The sequence below is a fragment of the Mesoplodon bidens genome (assembly GCF_964165515.1).
Source record: "Mesoplodon bidens genome assembly, chromosome: 16".
Taxonomy (NCBI): Eukaryota; Metazoa; Chordata; class Mammalia; order Artiodactyla; family Ziphiidae; genus Mesoplodon; species Mesoplodon bidens.
The window spans coordinates 77,655,901-77,676,918 of record NC_138173.1 but is presented as its reverse complement, the minus strand read 5'-3'; the positions used below and the strand labels follow the sequence as shown (position 1 = coordinate 77,676,918).

General features: G+C 66.4%; 2 protein-coding genes across 2 annotated transcripts; one reads left to right on the top strand and one right to left on the bottom strand.

Moving 5' to 3' along the window:
- Positions 1-66: 66 nt before the first annotated feature.
- On the top strand, positions 67-21,018 carry BOP1 (BOP1 ribosomal biogenesis factor; the record flags this gene model as incomplete). The annotated part of the gene is given in 18 exon segments (XM_081214362.1): positions 67-155; positions 157-245; positions 248-345; positions 1,816-2,013; positions 7,757-7,837; positions 18,111-18,265; positions 18,361-18,478; positions 18,559-18,660; positions 18,743-18,955; positions 19,029-19,190; positions 19,291-19,371; positions 19,444-19,513; positions 19,592-19,724; positions 19,803-19,983; positions 20,073-20,361; positions 20,435-20,519; positions 20,593-20,700; positions 20,782-21,018. Coding segments are annotated over 18 exon segments (2,406 nt in total). The 3' UTR covers positions 20,936-21,018.
- SCX (scleraxis bHLH transcription factor) lies at positions 14,608-16,575 on the bottom strand. The gene is made up of 2 exons (XM_081258543.1): positions 15,871-16,575; positions 14,608-14,942 (listed from the first exon to the last, which is right to left on the bottom strand). The coding sequence occupies exons 1-2, from the start codon at positions 16,441-16,443 to the stop codon at positions 14,904-14,906; spliced, it is 612 nt and encodes a 203-aa protein (XP_081114669.1). The 5' UTR covers positions 16,444-16,575; the 3' UTR covers positions 14,608-14,903.

Here is a 21,018-nt window from a genome sequence, read left to right as displayed (position 1 = left end):
CGCCGCGTCTCCCGCGCGGGCCGCGCCACCGCCGCTCGCTGCGCACACACGGCCCCAGTCCCTAGCATGGCCGCCGCCATCTTGCGACGGACGCGCTCCCGCCGGCGCCGCCCGCCCGCGTCCCCCCGGCGCGCGCACGCCGGCCCCGCCCCACCCAGGGCCCGCCCCGCGCCCTCTGACCCTGAGGGCCCCGCCCCCAGGCCCACGCGGTAGTGTCGCTGCCGGAAGTGGCGGCGCGGGTCGGGGCTGGCCTGGAGCATGGCGGGCACGCGGGGCGTGGGGCGCGAGGCGGCGGCGGCGGGGGCGCTGCCGGGGAAGCGGCCGCCGGAGCCGGAGCCGGAGGAGGTGACCGCGGGCTGCGCGAGCGGGACGGGGAGGTGCATCTGGCCCGCACGTGGCGGCTCCTCGGCCGTCGGCCCCGGGGAGCCAGGCCAGGGAAAGCGGGGAGGAGGGTCGCCTGTCCGCTGCTGGCGGTGGCCTTGTGGGGGCGTCCTGGGCAGGGAGCACCCCTGCGCGAGGGGTAGCCGGTGTGGGGCTGGGCTGTTCTGCGGTTGGAAGAACGTCTGGGCCGGAGAGAGCTAGGAAGGAGGGCTGGCATCCTGTGCGGCAGCCTCCCGAGCCCTTTGAATTGGGCTTCCTGCGTTAAAGGGATTTGAGTCTGCAGTAACTGCTTGCCTGTTGATGCGTTACTAATATGTCGCATCCGTTGTAAAAGAGGGTACGAGAATAGTAAGGCAGTGCCTGCTGCACTGGATGCATCGTTTCAACTGGACTCATGGCCATTCCTGATTTCCAGCTGGACCCCAGCTGGATCGTGGGGTGTCATCAAATCTCGGTGGTAGGAAGCCGCCGAAGGCTTGTACAGTCGAGCCTCTCTGAGCCGGGACTCCACGCCGCTGCGTTGTCAGGCTGCCCGCTCACTTTGCGACAAGTCCTTTTGGCTCTGTACCCATTAGCAGCCATTTGTACTTGTGCCCAAATCGTTTATGGCATTTTCACTTGCTGTTTTAATTGTGAGGCTTACTAAGTGTTGGAGTAGTTAGTGTGTGTCAGAGTCGTTTCTGTGGAAGCTGAGTTGAGCGCTGCCAAGTAATGGGTGAGTGCAGGCTGTCCAATTAGGTGAGACTTGTTAACAGTTGAAAAGCAGTGAATTCTCCATTCAAATCAATGCTTGCTAAAAGTCTGCAAGTTCTTGTTCCACTTCTAAAAGGTCCACACACTGTGCACTGCGTCCTGTAGACTTAGGGATCGGGGAGTGTCTGGTCAGCAGAGCTCTGCTGGGGGAAGCTCTGGTCCTACCCCTTGAGGGGGTGAATGGAAACACCTGTTTTTAAGTAAAGTTTGTGTAGTTTTTATGTTTTTTCAACCAGCCTTTACAATTTACTGATCAACTTCGGTCCCAATCTGGTTGGATACAGAGTCTTCTGGTTCTGGTGGGAAAAGCCCCTCAGGTTGTGGTCCTCTGCCTGGCCCAGACCCCGCCCTAGTGCCCTCATAGCTCTGGGGCTGTGAGTGCCAGGGTGGGGGGTGTGGAGGATAGGGGGCCGGTGTGGGTGATGTGATGGGAACTGAGCTCCTTGAAAAGTCCTTCCCTTGTGAGATGCTAGGAGTTGAATGTCTCTTCCGAGGGCACGTGGCCTGCTGTCGGCGGAGGTGGGTGGTGAGGGAGGCCTGGGTTGGGTGGGTGGTTTTGGTGGAGGTGGAGGCTTGCGGCCTGAGGGCTGTGGCCTTGGAGGAGGGCCACACGGAGCTGTGGGTCAGCGCAGGGTGCCTGGCGTGCGGGCCGTGCGCTCGTTGACGCCGTGCTTCCTTTAGCCTTGTGTCCTCGGTGCTCCTGCTCTCGGCCCTGGGCCTGGCAGCGATCCTGGCCTCTCCGACAGCGAGGAAAGTGTGTTCTCAGGCCTGGAAGATTCCGGCAGTGACAGTAGTGAGGCCGACACTGCGGCTGAGGAGGAGGACGGGGCCAGCAGCGCTGAGCAGCACGGCAGGACGGAGGAGACCCCCGGGCAGCAGGTGGGTAAGCGAGGAGCCTCCTGGTGGGCTCTCGCCCTGGATGACCATGGCCAGGAAAGTGCCTGCCAGGCATCGGGCTCTCTGGGGGCTCCCGGCAGTGCTTTCTCCCGTTCCTTGGGAACCCCAAGGCCCTCGTCCCTCCTCCGGTGCAGCAGGGCGGAGGAGGGGGTGGGTGTTGCTGGTGGGGGCTGGGTAGGACGCTTACTTGGAGCTGAGGTGCTCTGAGCTCTAGGGCACCAGTTTTCAAGCATAGTCATGTGCTCTGTTCATAGGAACCCCAAAAATCTACCTGCCTGGGCCCCCACCCCCCACCCCGGTGATTCTGATGTCACTTACCCTGAGGCTCAAGCCACTTTGCTAGACTCAACTATAGGCTGGGTTTCCTAGGGGCAAAGCCCAAGGTGGGATTTGTTTGCAGGGGCCTGCCTGGGGGTAGCTGGTGGCCCCGCACTTCTGGGAGCGAGTGGAGCTCCATCCACCTGGCCTGGTCTCGGGGGCGCAGGAACCAGCTGGCCGCCGTGTGAGGCTTTGCCGTCCTGCCTGTTGCTGTGACGATGGGGAAAGGCAAACCCCACTCTTGTCTTAAGTGAGGAAAATGACAGAAAAGCTTAATTTAACTAAAACACAACACTGGTTGTTCAGACCATCCTAGAAACGATCTTGTAACTACTTATACTTTCACTGGCCGTGGTGTCCTGGAGGTTAGGACCGTGATGGAAACCAAAAGCCACACTTATTTGATCTGTTTCCTAGGAAGAAAAGATTTTAAATCAGATTTAAATCCTCTACCCATTCAAGCTTTAATTGTAGCGCTGGTGCACGAAGAGAAGATGGTCCACAGACTGCCTTGCCCGTGGTTTGTGGGCTTATGGGCAGATTTTTCTCCTTTTTAACTTTTATTTTTTTTAAGATTCATTATTTATTTAGTTAGTTAGTTAGTTAGTTACTTATTTTATTTTTGGCTGCGTCGGGTCTTAGTTGCGGCACACGGGCTCTTTCGTTGTGGCACACAGGCTTCTCTCTAGTTGTGCCGTGCGGGTTTTCTCTATCTAGTTGTGGCGTGTGGGCTCCAGAGCGCTGGGCTCTGTAGTTTGCAGCACGTGGGCTTAGTTGCCCTGTGGCACGTGGGAAGTTAGTTCCCTGACCGGGGATCGAACCTGCATACCCTGCATTGGAAGACGGATTCTTTACCACTGGACCACCAGGGAAGTCCCTTAACTTTTGAAATTTACAAAATATTCCCTCCTTGACAAAAAGTTAAATCTTAGATCAACACTGTTCAGTAAAGGACGTTTCCATTCGCTGCCTTCACTCTCCTTGGTGAGCACAGTTCGTGGTTAAATTATCTTCCTGGATCTTTTCCTCCTCTTTTAAAATTAAGGATCCACACGCTTAAGATTTTTCCTTTAAAATAGGATTTTTATCCTCTTTTATAAACAACATTTTAGGAATGATTTTTAAAGCTTAAATAACTTTTTTTTTAATAACTTTTTTTTTTTTTTTTTTTTGCGGTACGCGGGCCTCTCACTGTTGTGGCCTCTCCCGTTGCGGAGCACAGGCTCCGGACGCGCAGGCTCAGCAGCCATGGCTCACGGGCCCAGCCGCTCCGCGGCATGTGGGATCTTCCTGGACCAGGGCACGAACCGGCGTCCCCTGCATCGGCAGGTGGACTCTCAACCACTGCGCCACCAGGGAAGCCCTTTCAATAACTTTTTAACAAAAATAATTTTTAGTTGAAATTCTCTAGGTGAGGTACTGCGTACACGCATCTCGAGGCTGACCACCTGTGCCCCGTGAGCTGCTGGGCTTTTGCTGCTCCGCAGAGGTACCTGTGCTGCCGTCCTGGGTCTGCTGGCGGCCGGCTCAGCGGGTGCCAAGCTGCAGCTCAGGAGAGACTCCATGCCCGCCCTCTCCAGAGGGCGGGGAGCCGTCCTCGCCCCTGGCCCTCGGCCCTCCGGGGTGCCCTCCGAGCCCTCTGTCTGAGGAAGTCGGCCCAGGCCACCTGGGTGGGGACGTCCTCAGAGGGGGTGAGGCTGCCTGTGGCTCTGTGCCCTCTCCAGGTGTCCCCCACTGGCAGCCAGGCCCTCGGGCCCTCCCTTCCGTGCTCCCCTCCCAGCTCATGCGCAGGCCCTTAGGGCCCATCCGCATCTCCTGTGGGTCGTCTTGGAGCCCTGCCAGCTTCCCCGGAACCTGCTTGGCCTGGGCACTCACATCTCTGGCTTCTTCGTGCTGTAGCTGAGGGGTGTTGGAGGACTTTTTTCTAAAGCGGGGACCTCGGTACTGGGTTGGAATTCATCTAGGCCAAGAGAGGGAATTGAGGAGGTGGGCGTGCTCTTGACTCCCGGTGGAAGTCCCCCCATCTCCCCTTTTCTTCCACCCGTTCCTCAAAAGCCATCCACCGCTCCATCTGCTGGGGCTGGCGATTCTCCGCGTCTCCTGTTCACAAACAGGCCAGTCAGGGCTTCCTGCGTGTTCCCCTGTCTCCCCCCGAGCCTGGCTGCACGAGACACCCAGGAGCGGCCCCCGTGACAGCCCTGTCATGCTCTGCATCGGGGCCCCCCGAGTCAGCCTGTCCCTCTCATCCTGCAGCTACTGCAGGGCTGCTAACCTGCAGAACCTTCCTACCACGCTGGGGAGTTCCGCTAGGTCAGGGCCCTCTCGAGGGTCTGCCGACCCACCTTCACCTGCCACAGCCCGTGGCTTGTCCCGTGTCACACCAGGAAGCCCTGCGAGCAAGCTGGAGAGGAGCCGTGGGCCCCGCTCCCACTCCCCCACTGGCTGCCCACGCCCCTCCTGTTTCCACCCTCAGGTGGCGGCTCCGGCCGCGGGGCACCCCCAGTCACCCAGGGCCTCTTGCTTTCCCTGTGTCCCACCAGTAGCACTTGGTGGTGCTTTTGGGTGGGCTTTTCCGGTCCCATGGGTCTCGCGTTGCTGGGCCTCCTCTTGATTTCTCACCTTGAGTGGATTTCGGTGCTGATGGCCATTTCTTCTTTTTTGTGCTTGTTTAGATCCATTTGTTTTCTGCTTGTTCTGTTCGGTTTGGTCCTTTCTCATTTGTGTGGGTTTTCCCGTGTTGTGTCTTCTTGTTTTGTACCGAAGTTCCCGTCTTCACTAGTTCCGTCTGCCTGCCACGGTCAGGAATGTAACTGCAGACCTGGCAGCGATGCCTAATGTGCAGCTAAGCATGTCCCAGATAAGAGTCCGACCTGTACCGGCTGTGCACGGAGCTTGCTGCAAAGCCTTGGGCAGCAGGCGCCCATCTGGGTCTCAGCTCAGCTCTGCGGAGTGGTGGGCAGTGGCTGTGAGTCCCAGGCCTGTGCACTGTGGGGTCTCGGCGTTGGCTCCTGGGGAGGGAGCGGGCCCGGTCAGTGGAGGCCACCTCAGGCGGGACGTGCCTGGGCCTGTCCCACAGAGCCCCGGCCGTGGCCCAGCGCCAGACACTCTTCTTTCTGGGGATCGGAGTTCAGGGCAGGTGGGGTGGCGTCGCATCTGGGGTGACATGATCCGTGGGTTTGGGAGATCCCACAGCCCCCCTCAGCTCTGAAGCACATCAGCTTCTCCTGTACCCTCCCCAGGTTTCTAGTATGTTCTGCCCTCGGAGGGTGGTCACTCAGATCACATCCTGTGTTCTGGGGTTCACTCACACGTCCGGGTGGGGTGGCGTGAGTGACTGGCTCTCACTGGGCATCTCACCTCTGCCCGCCTGTCCCCTCTCGCGGGACTCGGGGCTCCAAGAGCAAGCAAGCCGTGCAGCAGCATCCTGGCTGTGGAGCTGCCAGTCATGATGCGAGCCTGCAGCCCCTCCCAGGAGAGGCCCATCCCGCCTCCCTTGTCCCCTGGTCTGGGGCATTTGCCTACAGAACCCCACTTGCCTCTGGTCCTGCCCGAGGGCCCCCAGCCACCCACATGGACGCGTGGGGAGCCCGCAGCACGTGCTGTTGAGCCCGTCTTGGCGTGGGCGCTGGGGGCTCTGGGCGGCCCCTCGCCACCTGGTGCCTGTGCCTGGGGATGTTGGGGGCCGGGGCTGGGCCGCGTGAGAAAGAGGAGAGAGAGGGCGGCGCTGTGCGAGTTCTCCCTTTTTACGGTGGCCACTGGCCAGCTACAGTGCCTCTAAACTTTGAAGGGGTGGGGTTTGTTAGGTCCTCCAGGTCCCAGGAGCTGGGCCACGCCCCGCATCACGGCAGCCCCCTGGTGGCCACCATCTGCCTTGCAGCGTCACCTCTGGAGGGAGGATGTGGCTGCAGAGCCGTGGGGCCGCGAGGGGGGGCCCTCCTTGCCGGGTGTCCAGCTCTCTTGCCCAGGAACTCACAGCCCCGCTGCTGGGTGTCCCCTCCCCTTGCTGAGGTCCCGCCTGTGTCTGGCTCCCCAGGCATCACTGGGGCTGGCCAGGGCCCCGGGACGGTGGCCTGTCGTGCAGGTGGTTGCGGGGCTCCTGGGGTCCGGTGCCTGGTGGGGGGCATCAGACTGGCTGGCGGTTGGCAGCCTTGGAGCACCGTGGCCTGCACTGCCGACCCTGCTGTGACCAGTGGCCCGTCAGCCATGGGCTGGCATCAGGGGGCTGCTGAGAGACTTGCAAGTGGCCCGGCCAGGGGTCCTGCCAGCCCAGGGCCTGGGGCAGGTGTGTCCGCTCCTGCGGTGACGACGGTGAGGGTGAGGACGGCAGGAAAGCCTTGGGTCCCAGGCTGGCCCTCTGTGCCCCCCCGCTTGCCCCCACCCCCAGGCAGTGCTGACCCACTTTCAGCGGGCAGGGCTCCCGCAGTGCACAGCTCGGGGAGCAAGGGGTGGGAGAGACATGGAAACCAAATCTCGCCTTTTCCTGGCCTGGAAAAAAAGTTACTCTCCCACCCTCCTTACACCGAGGGAAAAACAGGCGGGAGGGAGAGCTGCCTTGCGGGCCTTTGGCTCTTGCCCGGGCAGGGGGAGCGGGGCTCTGGGCGGGGTGCCTGTGCTTGGGGTGGGGGGCCCCTGCTACACTTTACTGCCCCTGGAGCCGGGGGGAGAGACGGGCTGTTCTCCCCATCAATCCCAGTTCCGGTACACCAGGTCCCCCCGCCCCACAAGGGGAGAATCTGTTTTCCAGGTTGGGGTGTGAATGAGCAGTGGCACCCACTCACTGGCCCGGTGGGCGGGGTCAGCCTGGGGCCGGTCCTCCCGGCATTCTGAGAGTGTGGGTGCCTCTCAGGGCCCTTGGCCGGCTGCGCTGAATGTGGCCTCCTCGAGGCAAGGGTCTTGCCCTAGGAGTGGGTCGGCCATGGTCCCTCTGCTGGTGGCCAAGAGCGAGTACCGTGGCCTTCCCCTCGGTGGACCAGTCCTCACCTGCGGCTGCTGAGAGGCCTTGTCCCCTGACCCCAGGCTGGCTCTGGGCTCGGCTGGGCCTTTGGGCCAGGAGCCCTGCAGCCGTTTTTTTCATTAAGGAGTGCGGGGGTGGCTAAGTGCTCCTTTTCCAGGTGTCAGCCCCTCCCTGGGGTCCTCCCCCAGAGCTTGGACGTTATGATGGGTCCAGCCCTTGACAGAGGATGACCCTGGGTGGGACCCCCCTCCCTGAGAGGCCCACTTAGACCTGCGGTGTCCCCAGTCTTGTCCTGGCGCCGGGACCAGGTTGGAGCCGCTTAGAGACTGGGGTGTGGGAACCTAGGCCTCAGCATTGGCAGGAGGGGGCGGGCGTCCTGGACCCACGATCTGCCCTAGGCACAGGGCGTCAGTGTCCTGACGTAACATAATTGCTCTCCCCTTGCCTTCCCAGGCTGGGACCCCTTCCCCGAGGACGGAGGTGGCGAGTGTGCAGTTTGAGGACGAGTACGTGGAGGACAGCTCTGACGAGGAGGTAGGGCTGGGGCCGCGGCCTCCTCGTTTGCAGGGTGGGCTGCACTGCCTGGGCAGAGGGGGGTCAGGCCACAGCGAGGCCTGAGTGGGCGTCCTGGCCTGGGGCCCCAGTCCCTGTCTGGAAGAGCGATTTCAGGGTCGGGGACACGTGACTGCAGGAGTGTGTGTCATCGCGGGGAGGGGAGGGCACTGGGCACCTCGCAGCCAACCCTGGGCCCTGGGGGGTGGGCGGCGGGGCTGACAGGCAGTGTGGGCCCCTATGCTCTGGGCGGGCACCGACAGGCCCGGGGAGGCTTCCCCGACACCAGCCGGCCTGGGCTGGTCCCCGGGGGTGAGGGTGCAGAGACAGGCCCCACGGGCACCTGCGCTGGGCGCTGAGGGCAGGAGACGGGCGGCCCCGGTTCTCTGCCCCTCTCCTCCGTGGCGTCCTGGAGGCCGGGGTCGCCGGGGCCCTCAGTGAATCTGGCCGTCCTTCCCACGTTTACGTTCTCAAGGAGAAAGCTTGCTGCCAGGCTAGGGGTGCTCGGTCTGGCCAGAGGCTGCCGTGGCTCAGCTGCCCGAAGCTGCCCGTGGGTTCTGGGGGGTGCTGGGGCTGAGGAGCCTCCCAGGTAGACGTGGCCGTGCTGCTCGCCCAGCCGCCCCCTCCCTGATGTGTCCTGGCCACCGGGCGGGGCTGCGGCCCCCATGCGCACTGCCCTGGTGTGAGCCCTCCGGGTGTGTGCCTCCTCGGGCTGGGGGGCCCTGCAGAGACAGCGGTCCCCGCCCCCCGGTGGCTCTTCCTGCCGCCTGCCAGGGGCTGTCCCCGGCTGGGGAGACACGCGCCCCCTCCCCTGCACAGCTTCCACCCCCATCCTCTGCTCTCTTGGCAGCGGCTGCAGGAGCCTTGGCTGCCCGCCCGATCCGGTCTCTGTGCGTTCAGAGAACAGAGACAAAACAAAATAAATTGGTTTCCTGGCCGGAGCAGCGGGCGTACTCGGTGAAGGGGGGCCGGTGCAGCGCGGCTCCCGGCCTGTCTCCCCCCCTCCCAGGGGCTCTGGCTGTCGGCAGCCACATCCTGTCGGCTACTTTTTTATATTCGGTATTTTGAGAAATCGATGATGATTGTAAATGGAGTGCAGAGGCCGGGGGAGGGGCTTCGGCCCGCCCGCGGGGAGGCGCTCCTCCTGGCCCGGGCTGTGCTGGAGCCGCCGGGGTGGGGGCTGCTTCCTCCGGCGATGACTATCCCATATGTCGCCTGAGTGACAGGGAGCCGTGCTTCTGCCAGCACAGCCGGCTGTGGCTCGAGGGGGCGGCAGAGCTCGGCTTTCAGGGACCAGGCTGGCCTGACAGATGCTCTCCTCCCTGAGAAGTGCTGCCCCGGCCCCCCCCACCGCCCCCCCCCAACACACACACACACTTGTCGCCGTGTCTCTGCCGTCTGTGCAAAGCAGGGTGGGCTTCAGGGAAGAGGCTTGAGAGGTGGGGTGGCGAGCCGTCCTCTCGGGGGCCCAAGGGGCGAGAGCACGCGAGGGGCGCAGGAGCCTCCCCCCCCCGCCGGGGCTGTGCCCTGGGTGGATGGCACCTGGGAGGGGCCACCGTCCGCGAACACTTGGTCGCATCGTGTCGGGCAGCGCCTCCTCCACGCAGCATCCTTGGAGGTGGCCGGTGGTGCTAGGACTCCACTCAGGCCTTGGCCAGCCTCCAGCAGTGGTGTCCTGACAAGGCGTGCTCCCGGGGGAGAACCTGCGGTGTGGCAGTGCCCGACCTCCCCCTCCCCAGTCCCTGTCCTGCCCACCCCTCAGGCCTGGGCTTGAGGCCCGGGGTTTCTAGGCCCTCTGACCGCCGGCCTCTGCCGTGCCTGGCTTTGGGGGACCCCGGCCCCAGGCACTGATGGGTGAGCGACGGTTCTCCTTCTCGGAAGACCTGGGTCCTGTTTCCATACCTTGGCCTTCTCCGTACCTTCCCCCCAGCTCACATCCCAGGCAGCAACAGGGCTGCAGCCCCTGGACGTGCTGCCAGGCCACGCGTGGCGGGGGTCCTGGCCACCGTGAGCGGGGGGGGGGAGCCCCGCTCCCACAAGTCCACTGCACCCCTCCCCCACAGACGTGATCTCATCCAGCTGCCGCCCCGGGAGGAGGGGCGGGGGCGGGGGGCTGGGCGGCCTTCGCAGCAGCGGGGTCCCCCCACCCTGTCTCTGGCCTGGGAGAAGCTGGGAGAAGTTGAGGCCTTGGGCGGGTGGGGTGGGGGCGGGGCTGCGAGCCCCCGGGGTCCCGGCCCTGCAGGGGTGGGCGGGCGGCGGGCGCATCTGCGTCCGGGCTGCGGTCCTCTCAGCTCTCCCGCCAGGCGCCGCTAATGGCCTCCCGGCTACTGAGCGGCAGCCGCCTCCTCCGGGCTCCGCCCCCGCCCCGGCCCCCGGCGCGGCCCTCGGCCCTCAGCGCTCGCTCGCTGCTGGCAGCGCAGCCGCGGCTCGGGTTTCGAGCTGTTGTGCAGAGCGTGCGTCTCGGCCTCGCGGGCCGCCGGCCTCCCTGGCGGGCCCCCATCCCCGCGGCCAGGCTCCGACAGACCCTCGGGTCGCTCCGGCCGCCTGGCCTGGGAGGGGCCCGATGACACCGTGGCCCGTGGCCTCACAGGTGGCCGTGGGGGGCTGTGGGTGTGGCGGCTGTGACCTCAGGGCGCCCCTGGCTGCTTTTGCCAGGCACCACCTCTCAGCCAGGCCTGCTGCGTTTGGGTGTGTGGGGGGTGCCCCCCCCCCGCGCCAGCGCCGCCCGCCCTGGGTCCACTTGTCACACTTGGGGGACAGGGTTCTCCCTGGGGAGGGCGGAGGGTGTTGGAGGATAGCAGCACGCTCCCTTTCACTGGGGCACCTGGGCGGCGGTAGAGGCCCTGGCCTGCCCTGTGCCCACTGGAGCCAGTTTCCCGGGGCAGGCGGGTGGGAGGGAGGGTGCTGGGCCTGGGGCGGGGCGGGGGTGGGGTGGGTGTCGCCCTAGGGCTGGAGGTGTGGCCGTAGACTGAGGCTGGCTGGGCAGGCTTGTGGGGCGCAAAGTTCTGCAGGAAAGGCGGTTGAGCGGCTGGCTGCTGAGCAGGGCCAGCACGTGTCCCGGCCCAGGCCGGGGCTGCCTCGCTGAGGACAGGGCTCGGGGGGTGGGGGGCTGGCCCTGTGTGGGCAGGGGCTCGCGAGGGGGGGCTGGCCGTGTGTGGTCGGGGGCTCGGGGCGAGTCCTCCTGAACGAGGTCTTGGAGGGGCTGGGGCTGGGATGTGAAGCAGCGTAGTGGGCCTTTGGCACTTAGCAAGGGGGTCCCAAGCCTTTGCCCACCTCCAGCATTCCCAGAGGAGTTTCTGGGAGCCCTTGCCTGCAGGGAGCCGAGATTCGGGTGTCCCACGTGGGAACGCCCACTGGACCCTGGCCAACCCCAGGAGGGGGAGGGGCAGGTGGGTGGGGGTCTTGGGTATCTGAGGACCCAGGAGCAGGGGCAGCTTCGGTGCCCTCTCCCCCTCCCCCATGGACCCCTTGGCGGGGGAGTGGACTTGCTTCCCTCTACCCCAGCAGCCGTGGAGGCACTGGTCAGGGGTCAAGGAGTGGCCTTGGAGGGGCCCTGTGCCCACACACAGTGTCCGACGGTTCAGGGGTGGGTCGGGCCAGCAGCGCTTTTGTGAGGATGGCAACTAGAAGGGACAGTCTGATGGAGGAGGTTTGGGGAGGGGGTTCCGAGTTTCTCGCCCGCCCCACCCTGGCCTGGCTGGCTACAGCTGGTGGGCCCTGCTTCTGACCCCGACCCCTGCCGGGATCCCTTCAGCTGGCTTTGGCCTTTGGGGCAGGAAGAGGCCGAGTGGGACCTGGCTTTCTCCCCTTGGGCCCATCGACCAGGACTCATCCTGCCAGCACCTTGTGTGGGTTCAGCTGCAGCAGGTGGCCTGGGGCACGTGGCCTGTCCTCCTCCCGCCATGGAGCGCAGGAGAGAGGAGGCGCAGGAAGGCGGGGGGCGGGGGGGTGCTCCGTGTCGGGGGAGCTGAGGGAACACTGCCGGCATTGTAATCGGAGAGGGGCAAGGGGAAGAGAGAGCCCGAGCGAGGGCGGCTGACCCCGCGCTCCCCGGGGACAGGTGGGAGAGGCGGAACGAGGAGAGAGTGAAGGATTCCAGAGGTGGGCCGGCTTCCTTTCTCTCAGACAGACACGGGAGGGAGGTGGGCAGCGGGCCAGCGCCGTACCTGCAGTTCCAATCTGCGGTCCTGACAGCTGCAGCCACTTTGGGGAGGGGGAGGGGAGGGGGGGCTCTGCGAGAGCGGAAAACTCCCAGCCGACACATCAGCCGGTGGCCGCCCGCGTCCGGTGCAGCCTGGGGGGTGGGGGACCCCTGCCGCCCGAAGGCTCGTCCTTGGGGCATGGCGGCCCCCAGGGAGAGCGCAGGCTGGGGGCTGTCTGGGCCCTGGAGGGGTCGGCGGGCTCCCGCCCCCACGGGGTCACATGTGCTTCCTGGCAGCCCGCAGGTGCTGCGCAGGGTAGGGTGGGGGCCGGCTGGCCTGCCGGCGCAGGCGGCCTGGCGATGGGTCACGTGGTGCCGCCGGCAACTCGTTCCCCAGGCTGGGGACAGGGAGCTGACAGGCTGGCCCTGATGGCCATCAGAGCGTTTCCAGCCCTGCTTGGCCCGCAGAGGCGGCTGCTGGCCCAGGGTGCGGGCTGGGCCCTCCTTTCGTGCCGCCTCTGTGGGGCACTGGCACACGGAGGCTCGGTGGAGGGGCGAGGCTGGCGTCCTGGGGAGGAAGTGGGGTTTGTGGTGGACGGGGGCCCGGCGGCTGCCGTGAGTAGCTGAGTGGACTCTCGTGGGGCCGCAGGGGCTCGGGCCGGCCCGCCACCCCCAGTCTGGTTTGAATTTCTGGAGCTGTGGAGGGTGACGGCGTGCCCCTCCCCGCCCCCTCCCCTCCCTCTCCTGCTGGCTGGCGGGCCAGGCTCTCAGCCTCTGCTGCTACCGGTGCAGCTCAGGGAGCGACCGGGCCCACTGCCCGGGCCCGAGGCTGGCCAAGCTGCAGCCGCTGTCGGAGTCACAGGCCCAGCAGCCGAGGGCCTGGTCCGCTCGCCCTGTGCCAGGGCCTGCCGGCCCCCGGGGACCGTCCCAGCGGGCTGTCCTCTCCTACCGACTTGGCATCTCCGAGGCTCCCTCAGCCCCTTCTCCTCTCCTGCACCGGCTCCAAGGGTCCCTGACACCCATGCCCCTCCGGCCTCGCCCTGCCTGTCCCCCTCGCCCCGCGCTCTTCTCTCAGGCCTTTGTGCAGGGCATGCGGACCCCGCCCCCTGCCGCCCATCATCTTCGGGAGGATTTGTGAGGGAGGGTGCAGTCCCACCCAGCCCAGGTATGGAGAGGTGAGGCCGGTGGGTGAGCGGCAGGTGGGCCACAGACCGTCCCCACAGAACTGCACCGGTGCCCCGGGGAGCAGGGGAGGCAGGCTGGAGACCCTGGGGCGTCCCTGCTTGCCCGCCCCGCGTGCCCCTCCGCGGGTCGCGTTCTCGCAGTGTCCTCAGTGCCCCGGGGCGGAAGGGGTGCTTTTCTCATCCCCCAGGCAGACCCCCACACTCCTCCTGGGTCCTGGCTCTCCAGGCAGGCGGGCGGGGGTGATGAGCATGCCCTCTCCCCCACTTCGGCCGGCCAGCTGTAGGCTCCTGCAGGATTAAGGAGAGGAAATTTGGGGTTGGGTTTCTCTCTGAGTGGAACCTGCCGTTGTGACTTTTTATCCTGTTATATTTCTATCAGATTGGACACAGCCCCCTTCTAGTCCTTAATGGTTCTGGCTTTGAGAATTTCCTCCAAAATTACACCATCGCTTTCTGTTTCTCGGTTCCCTGGAGCCCGTCTGTTCAGAGGAGGGGGCAGCTCTAGCCCTGCCCTGTTGGGGTGCCCACGTGGGCCTCGGCACCTGCCCTCTCCCGGGGTCCCTGAGCCTGCGCTGAGGGCTAGCAGGGCCCGGGGCCGGCACCTGGCGCTCTTGGCCATTCCCCGCCCGCTGGCCAGAAGTCAGGCTGCTGGCCAGCCTGGGGGTGCTGGGGTGGCCTGCACAGAGCCGCCCCCACCTCTCTTCTCTGCTGTGCCTGTGGAGCTCGCACCACTAGTCTATAATTGTCACCTGCAAGATTTTAATGGTCCGCCAGCTGTGCACAGCTCAGGGAGAGGCCTGAATTGTCCTCCTCGTGGGCAGGTGGGGCCTTTGGGGGAGTTGGGTGGGTGGGTGGGTGGTGGGCAGCCAGGGGTCCTCCCGGTGTAAGCAGTGCTGCCGGGGCCAATTGCAGGGCTGGGGGCAGGGGTGGGCCCCAGGGGTACACACAGGCAGCTGCCACCTGGTCCTGCCCTCAGGCCTGGGGACTCACTCTGCCAGACAGTGCCCCTTGATTACCTTCCCCTACATGCCCACTTCGTGGGGCTCCGTGGGCAGAGGCTCAGGTGCCGAGGCCCTGAAGACCGACCAGAGCAAGCTGCATGCCGCAAGCACTGAGGACCCTTCAGGGCACTGGGACACCTGGCAGGCTCTCGGAGCGGGGGTGGGGCGAGACTGCTTCCGGGCCGGGCTGCCTGTGTCCTGCTCGGTCCCTCGCCCTCCTCTGCCCTCACAGGTCTCCTTCGGACCCCACGCCATAGTTCCCTGGTCGGGGGTGCTGGGCACACCGGCCCTGAGCCCTGGAAAGTGGGGGGCCTTCCCCGAGAAGTGGGTACCTTGGCCCACGGAGCCCTGAGGGGTGGGAGGGTGGGCTCGGGCTCCGGCTCAGGGTGCATTCTGAACTGCTGGAGAGGACAGTGTGCGTCCGTGTTTAGAAGATAATTGTTTCGTTTTTAATTATACAAAGTTTCCAGACTTTATATTATCATATCAAAGACACAAGATGCCAGCACATAGTGACCAGAAGAAAACCAGGTTGGGAGCCAGCACGGAAAGTTCCAGTGGGGCTGGGCAGGTGCTGGGCCAGCTCTGAGTCCCACCGCCTGTCTGTCCATCGGCCCCGCTCACAGCTGGGGCAGGGCTGGCCTGGGGGGTGCCCTCAGGGAGGCCTGTGCCCGAGTCATGTCCATGGGGGCTCTCCGTGGATGGCCCAGCAGCATCCGCCTCTAACTCCGAATCGCCGTCTTTCTGTCTCGGTCCTTGCTCTGCAGAGGGGAGGGCAGTGTCAGGGCCCGCGCAGAGACCAGTGCCAGCCTGCACCTCTGGGCTTCCCCACTGGGTGCTGTCTCGGGTGGTGGGTGCTGAAAGCAACCCCCTTCCACGCTCAGCCCAGCTTCCCCAAGCGGCTTGGGGAGGAGAGTACGCTGCTGCACAGCCGAAATTGTAAAATTAAATTTCCCAGATGTTCAGGCCCCAGGAGCTCGCGCGTGCCGTCTGGAGAGGAAATGGGGATTGGGGAAAGCCGCGCCGTATTTTCTCCTTGCCTGCTCACCCTGCTTTTCCGGTGCCACCAAGCACAGCAGGAGCTGTAAATCACGGCCAGCCAGCGTCTCCCGCAGCGGGGCCTCTCCCCCAGCCCCCAAGTCTCCTGCCCGCTCCTGCCAGCGGGTCCCACAGCTGCACTGGTGTCTGAGTGGGCAGCCCCAGGGGCAGGGGCCAGGGGAGGGCAGGCAGGTGCCCGATAAGCCTTAGGCCAGTGGCAGAGCAAGTGGATCCCACTGCCCTGAGTCTCCTTCCCCTGGGGGCAGGGTGGGTGGCCAGAGTTGCTTGATCCAACCCTGGTTTGGTCCCCTAGCTTCCAAGTTGGTGCCGGCCCTGCCTTGGTCTCTTCCCCCATCTGGCCCTGGGTGCCCTTGTCTGGTCCCCGTGGGAGCCTGTGTCCAGGGAACTCGGGGAGAGAATGTCCAGGGAAGGCCCAGCCCCGCCTGCTCCCGCTGCGCGCTCCTCCTTGTGCTCCTCCCCCGCTGGGCTCGGGGCTGCGCGTGGGTTAACAGGTGCTGCTGGGGAGCTCTGCCTGCCTCTGGCCCCGCCCTCTCTGCCAGGCAGGTGTGGGTCGCACGGGCGGTTTGGAGGTGGGGGGCGCCCCATCCTCCTCGCCGCCCCTTCTGGGGACGACCCGCGGCCAACACTCACCAACTTCCTCTGGTTGCTGAGGCAGAAGGTGCAGATCTGTCTGGGCTGGGCGTTCTCGCCGTCGCGGGCGGGGGGCGGGGGCGGCGGGGGCGGAGGGCTGCCAGGGCGCGCCGCGTGGAAGAAGGCGGGCCCCGAGTGGCAGGGTTGCCCGTCGCCGCAGGCCTCACCCACCAGCAACACGTTGCCCAGGTGCGAGATGTAGCTGGAGGCCAGGCGCAGGGTCTCGATCTTGGAGAGCTTGCGGTCGGCCGGCTCGGTGGGGATGAGCGTGCGCAGCGCCGTGAAGGCCGTGTTCACGCTGTTCGTCCGGTCCCGCTCGCGCGCGTTCGCCGTGTGCCGCTGTCGGGGCTCGCGGCCCGGCCGCCCACCGGGCCCCGGGCCGCCGCCCCCCGCCCGCCGGCCCCCGGCCCGTCTGCGGGCGCCCTGGAGGCCACAGCGCGCCGCGTGCACGCGGCAGGGCTTCTCGTCGGAGCCCGAACTCTCGCTGCCGCGGTCCTCGTCCTCCGACAGCGGGCTCACCTCGGGGTACAGGTAGCGGCCGGGCGGTGCCGAGCGCAGCATCGCGAAGGACATGGGGCCGGCGGCCGCCGTCAGCTCCGCGGCGCGCCGTGCATGCCGCCGCCGCCGCCGCCGCCGCCGCCCAGGCCAGGGGGGCGCGGGGTCTCAGGGCTCCCGCGGTGGCGGCTGCGGCGCCGCGCGCACGTGTGCGTCCCGGGCTGGAGCAGGGCCGCGGGCCGGGCCTTTATAGCCGAGGCGGCCCCTCCCCCGCGCCGGCCCGCCCTCCTCCCCGCCTCCCAGCCCCTGGAGGCCGCTCGGAGCAGGGGCCCTGTGTCCCTCTGCCTTCCCGCGCCACGGTGAAGGGGCCTGGAGCATCGTGCCGTCTTTGGGGGATGCGGGGGAAGTGGGAGCCCCCTTCTGGGTGGTACCAGGGCTGTGCCGCCTCCTCTCCTCCCTCTTTGCGGGGGGCAGGAGGGTCAAGCAGGACCCATGACCCGGGCCTTCTCGCTTGGCATGACCAAGTTAACCCAGCTGCCCTGGCCCCAGCGCCTGGCCACACCCTGTCTGTCTCTCCCTCCCATGTACACTGGGGCCTTCTGTGCCCGGAGGAGGGGGCTGGAGTTCAGCCCCAGCTCCCTCGGCCGCCCCCCGTCAGGTCTGGGCCTGGGGTCGCCTGATGACACAGCCTGTCTCTCCTGCACCTGCCCCCTCCTGGCATCAACCTCCAGGTCTGGCCCAAGCTGTGGGTGCCCTCTTTACCGGCTCCTCCCTGCGCTCCTGCTCTGGAGGACCCCCCACCAGCACCCCGTTCCCCTACTGAGTGCTCCCGTGGGCCTTTTCTCTGAGCCACCGACCCCCCAACCCCAGTCTGTCCAATTCAGGGATGGCTGTGTAGACTTGGGGGTCACAGGAGAAGGCAAGGCATTCCTAGCAGCGGCAGGGACACACGGGGGCACACCTGGAGGATGGGCAAGCTGGGAGAACTGAGGTCGGCGGGTTGGGGGCTGGGGGCAGGTGCAGGGGGCGGCTCCCAGAGGGCCCCGTCCTGCTGTGGGGGGAGGGGTTCCCCGGCTCCCGGCCCTGCTGTCTCATTGGGGCCACTCCTCCCGTGGCTACTGTTGCAGGAAGCGGCCGCCTGGGCAGCAGTCTCCGTGCTGGGTGGAGGGAGGGTGGCGGCTGGCAGGGGCCTCGACCAGGAATGTGTGTCCAGGAATGTGGCTGCTCTGCCCGCTGAGGGTGGGGTGGGGGACAGGGCTTGGGGGCTGGGGAGTCCCTGAACGCTTGCAGGTCACAATGCGGTGGGTTCGGCCTCCCTTTGTAGTGGGTTGGTGGGGTCTTCCCTGAGTCCCTGCCCGTGGCTACCCGGTTTTGCCTAAGGCCCCCCGCCAGGGGAGGGAGCCCACGGGCGATGAGGTCACCCTTGCCTGTGGCTGCCCAGAGCCCTGGCCAAGGAATCCAGGGGGGAGGCTCTGGGGTTGGCACCACTTCAGTGGAAAATGTGAAGGTACAGCTCCGGCGCCTCTGAGGGTCAGGGGGGTGGTGGGGGACAGTGCCGGCCGCCCTGCCACGTCACACCCCAGGGAGGAGGCACGAGTCAGGGTGCCCGGGTGCTGCCCCTGGCTAGCCTTGAAGCCAGTCCCTTTGCTCTCACCTTTCCCCCTCGTCGGTATCTTTTGGGGGGCTTGGAGGGATGGGTGGGCACAGTGGGTGTCCAGTGCCGATACGCTGGCCTCCTGCCCCAGGACATCCGGAACACAGTGGGCAATGTGCCCTTGGAGTGGTACGATGACTTCCCCCACGTGGGCTACGACCTGGACGGCAGGCGCATCTATAAGCCCCTGCGCACCCCTGACGAGCTGGACCAGTTTCTGGACAAGATGGACAACCCTGACTACTGGTGCGGGCGTGGGGCGGAGACTGGGGGGGTGGGACAGGGCCGGTGGGCTGGGGCGGGGTGGGGCAGGGCCTCGGCTCTGACGGGCAGTCCCTTAGGCGCACGGTGCGGGACCGGATGACGGGGCACAGCGTGCAGCTGACAGATGAACAGGTGGCCCTGGTGCGGCGACTGCAGAGGGGCCAGTTTGGGGATGTGAGCTTCAACCCGTACGAGGTAAGGGGCAGCCGCTGGCCCCAGGGTCTGGGGGCACCTGCAGGGCCCGGGCCCACACCCCTCTCTGCTCATCCCCCCAGCCGGCTGTGGACTTCTTCAGTGGGGACCTCATGATCCACCCGGTGACCAACCGGCCTGCTGACAAGCGCAGCTTTATCCCGTCCCTGGTGGAGAAGGAGAAGGTGGGTGCGGCCCCACCCTCCGGTCCGCCCCCGGCCACCCGCCCCCGCCCCCGCCCTCGCCCTGACCCCGCCGCCTCTGCAGGTCTCCCGCATGGTGCACGCCATTAAGATGGGCTGGATCCAGCCCCGCCGCCCTCGGGACTCCACCCCCAGCTTCTATGACCTGTGGGCCCAAGAGGACCCCGATGCGGTGCTGGGCCGCCACAAAATGCACGTGCCTGCACCCAAGCTGGCCCTGCCGGGCCACGCGGAGTCCTACAACCCACCTCCCGAGTACCTGCCCAGCGAGGAGGAGGTGAGCCTGGTGCAGGCTGGGGTCTGCCTGCCCCCGCCCGCCCTGCACTCCGGGCTCACTCCTGCCTTCACAGCGCATGGCCTGGGAGCAGCGGGAGCCCGACGAGAGGAGGCTCAACTTCCTGCCGCACCGGTTCCCGAGCTTGCGGGCTGTGCCCGCGTACGGCCGCTTCATCCAGGAGCGCTTCGAGCGCTGCCTTGACCTCTACCTGTGCCCAAGGCAGCGCAAGATGAGGGTGTGTGGTGGGGAGGAGCTCCCGGGCAGGGGCGGGGAGTGGGGGGGGGCGGGGCGGGGGCGGGGGTGGATGCCGCTGACCCCGCATGCTCCTCTCCCAGGTGAACGTGGACCCTGAGGACCTCATCCCCAGGCTGCCCCGGCCACGCGACCTGCAGCCTTTCCCCACGTGCCAGGCCCTGGTGAGCAGACAGGGCGGGGCGGCCGGGAGCACACAGTTCGGGGCTCCGTCCCTCACCGCCCCTTCTCTGCAGGTCTACAGGGGCCACAGTGACCTCGTCCGCTGCCTCAGTGTCTCCCCGGGTGGCCAGTGGCTGGCATCAGGTGGGCCTCGGGTGGGGCAGACCTGCCCTGGGGGCTGGGCTGGGGGCCGGGTGCTGAGAGCCCATCCGCTGTGCTCAGGCTCAGACGATGGCTCGGTGCGGCTCTGGGAGGTGGCCTCCGCCCGCTGCGTGAGGACTGTGCCCGTCGGGGGCGTGGTGAAGAGTGTCGCCTGGAACCCCTGCCCGACCATCTGCCTGGTGGCCGTGGCAGTGTGAGTATGAGGCCAGGGGTGCCCGCGCCGGTGGGGGTGGTCCTATGCCTGGGGGCCTTCACTGGGCTTTGGCCACAGGGAGGACGCAGTGCTGGTGCTGAACCCGGCCCTGGGGGACCGGCTGGTGGTGGGCAGCACGGACCAGCTGCTGAGCGCCTTCACCCCGCCCGCGGAGCCTGCTGCGCAGCCCGCCCACTGGCTGGAAGCCTCGGAGGAGGAGCGCCGGGGCGGCCTGCGGCTGCGCATCTGCCACGGCAAGGTGTGGGGGCTATGGGGGAGGGCGGGGGGAGGAGGGGGCGGGGGCGGGGCGGGGGAGGGGGCGGCTGAGCCCACCTTGCCTTCCTGCAGCCAGTGACACAGGTGACTTGGCACGGTCGTGGGGACTACATGGCCGTGGTGCTGGCCACCCCGGGCCACACCCAGGTGCTGATGCACCAGTTGAGCCGGCGCCGCAGCCAGAGCCCTTTCCGCCGCGGCCACGGCCAGGTGCAGTGCGTGGCCTTTCACCCCGTGCGGCCCTTTCTGCTCGTGGCTTCCCAGCGCTGCGTCCGCCTCTACCACCTGCTGCGCCAGGAGCTCACCAAGAAGCTGATGCCCAACTGCAAGTGGGTGTCCAGCCTGGCAGTGCACCCGGCAGGTGAGGGGGCGCCCTGGTTGCGGGGGTGCAAGTGAGGGGGCCGCCAGGTCCCTACCACCACGTCTTCCCCCAGGCGACAACGTCATCTGTGGCAGCTATGACAGCAAGCTGGTGTGGTTTGACCTAGACCTCTCCACCAAGCCGTACAGAGTGCTGAGGTGAGGTGCTGGTGGGTGGCGGGCTGCTCCCTACTCGGCCCCCCCACCCCCCTCAACCTGGTCCCCCCCTCAGGCACCACAAGAAGGCCCTCCGGGCCGTGGCCTTCCACCCCCGGTACCCGCTCTTTGCATCTGGCTCCGACGACGGCAGTGTCATCGTCTGCCACGGGATGGTGTACAAGTGAGTGCCGGTGCCCGCCTGCCCGCCCGCACCCCATGGGGACTATGCTGCCCACATCCTGAGCCTCTCCCTTCCCCACAGCGACCTGCTGCAGAACCCGCTGCTGGTGCCTGTGAAGGTGCTCAAGGGGCACAGCCTGACCAAAGGCCTGGGGGTGCTGGACGTGGCCTTCCACCCCAGCCAGCCGTGGGTCTTCTCCGCCGGGGCTGACGGCACCCTCCGCCTCTTCACCTAGGGGGCCCTGCTTCCCGGGAGGGGCACGTGGGGCTGGGCTGTGTGTGTGCTCAGGACACTCAATAGAGGCGTTTCTCCTGCTGG

What these genes read in the sequence shown, in the direction of transcription:
- SCX (XM_081258543.1), bottom strand. Translation starts at nt 16,443, where the DNA reads ATGTCCTTCGCGATGCTGCGCTCGGCACCGCCCGGCCGCTACCTGTAC. An exon ending in TCAGCAACCAGAGGAAGTTG is followed by an intron (nt 14,943 to 15,870) that starts GTGAGTGTTGGC and finishes TCCCCTCTGCAG; the next exon opens with AGCAAGGACCGAGACAGAAA.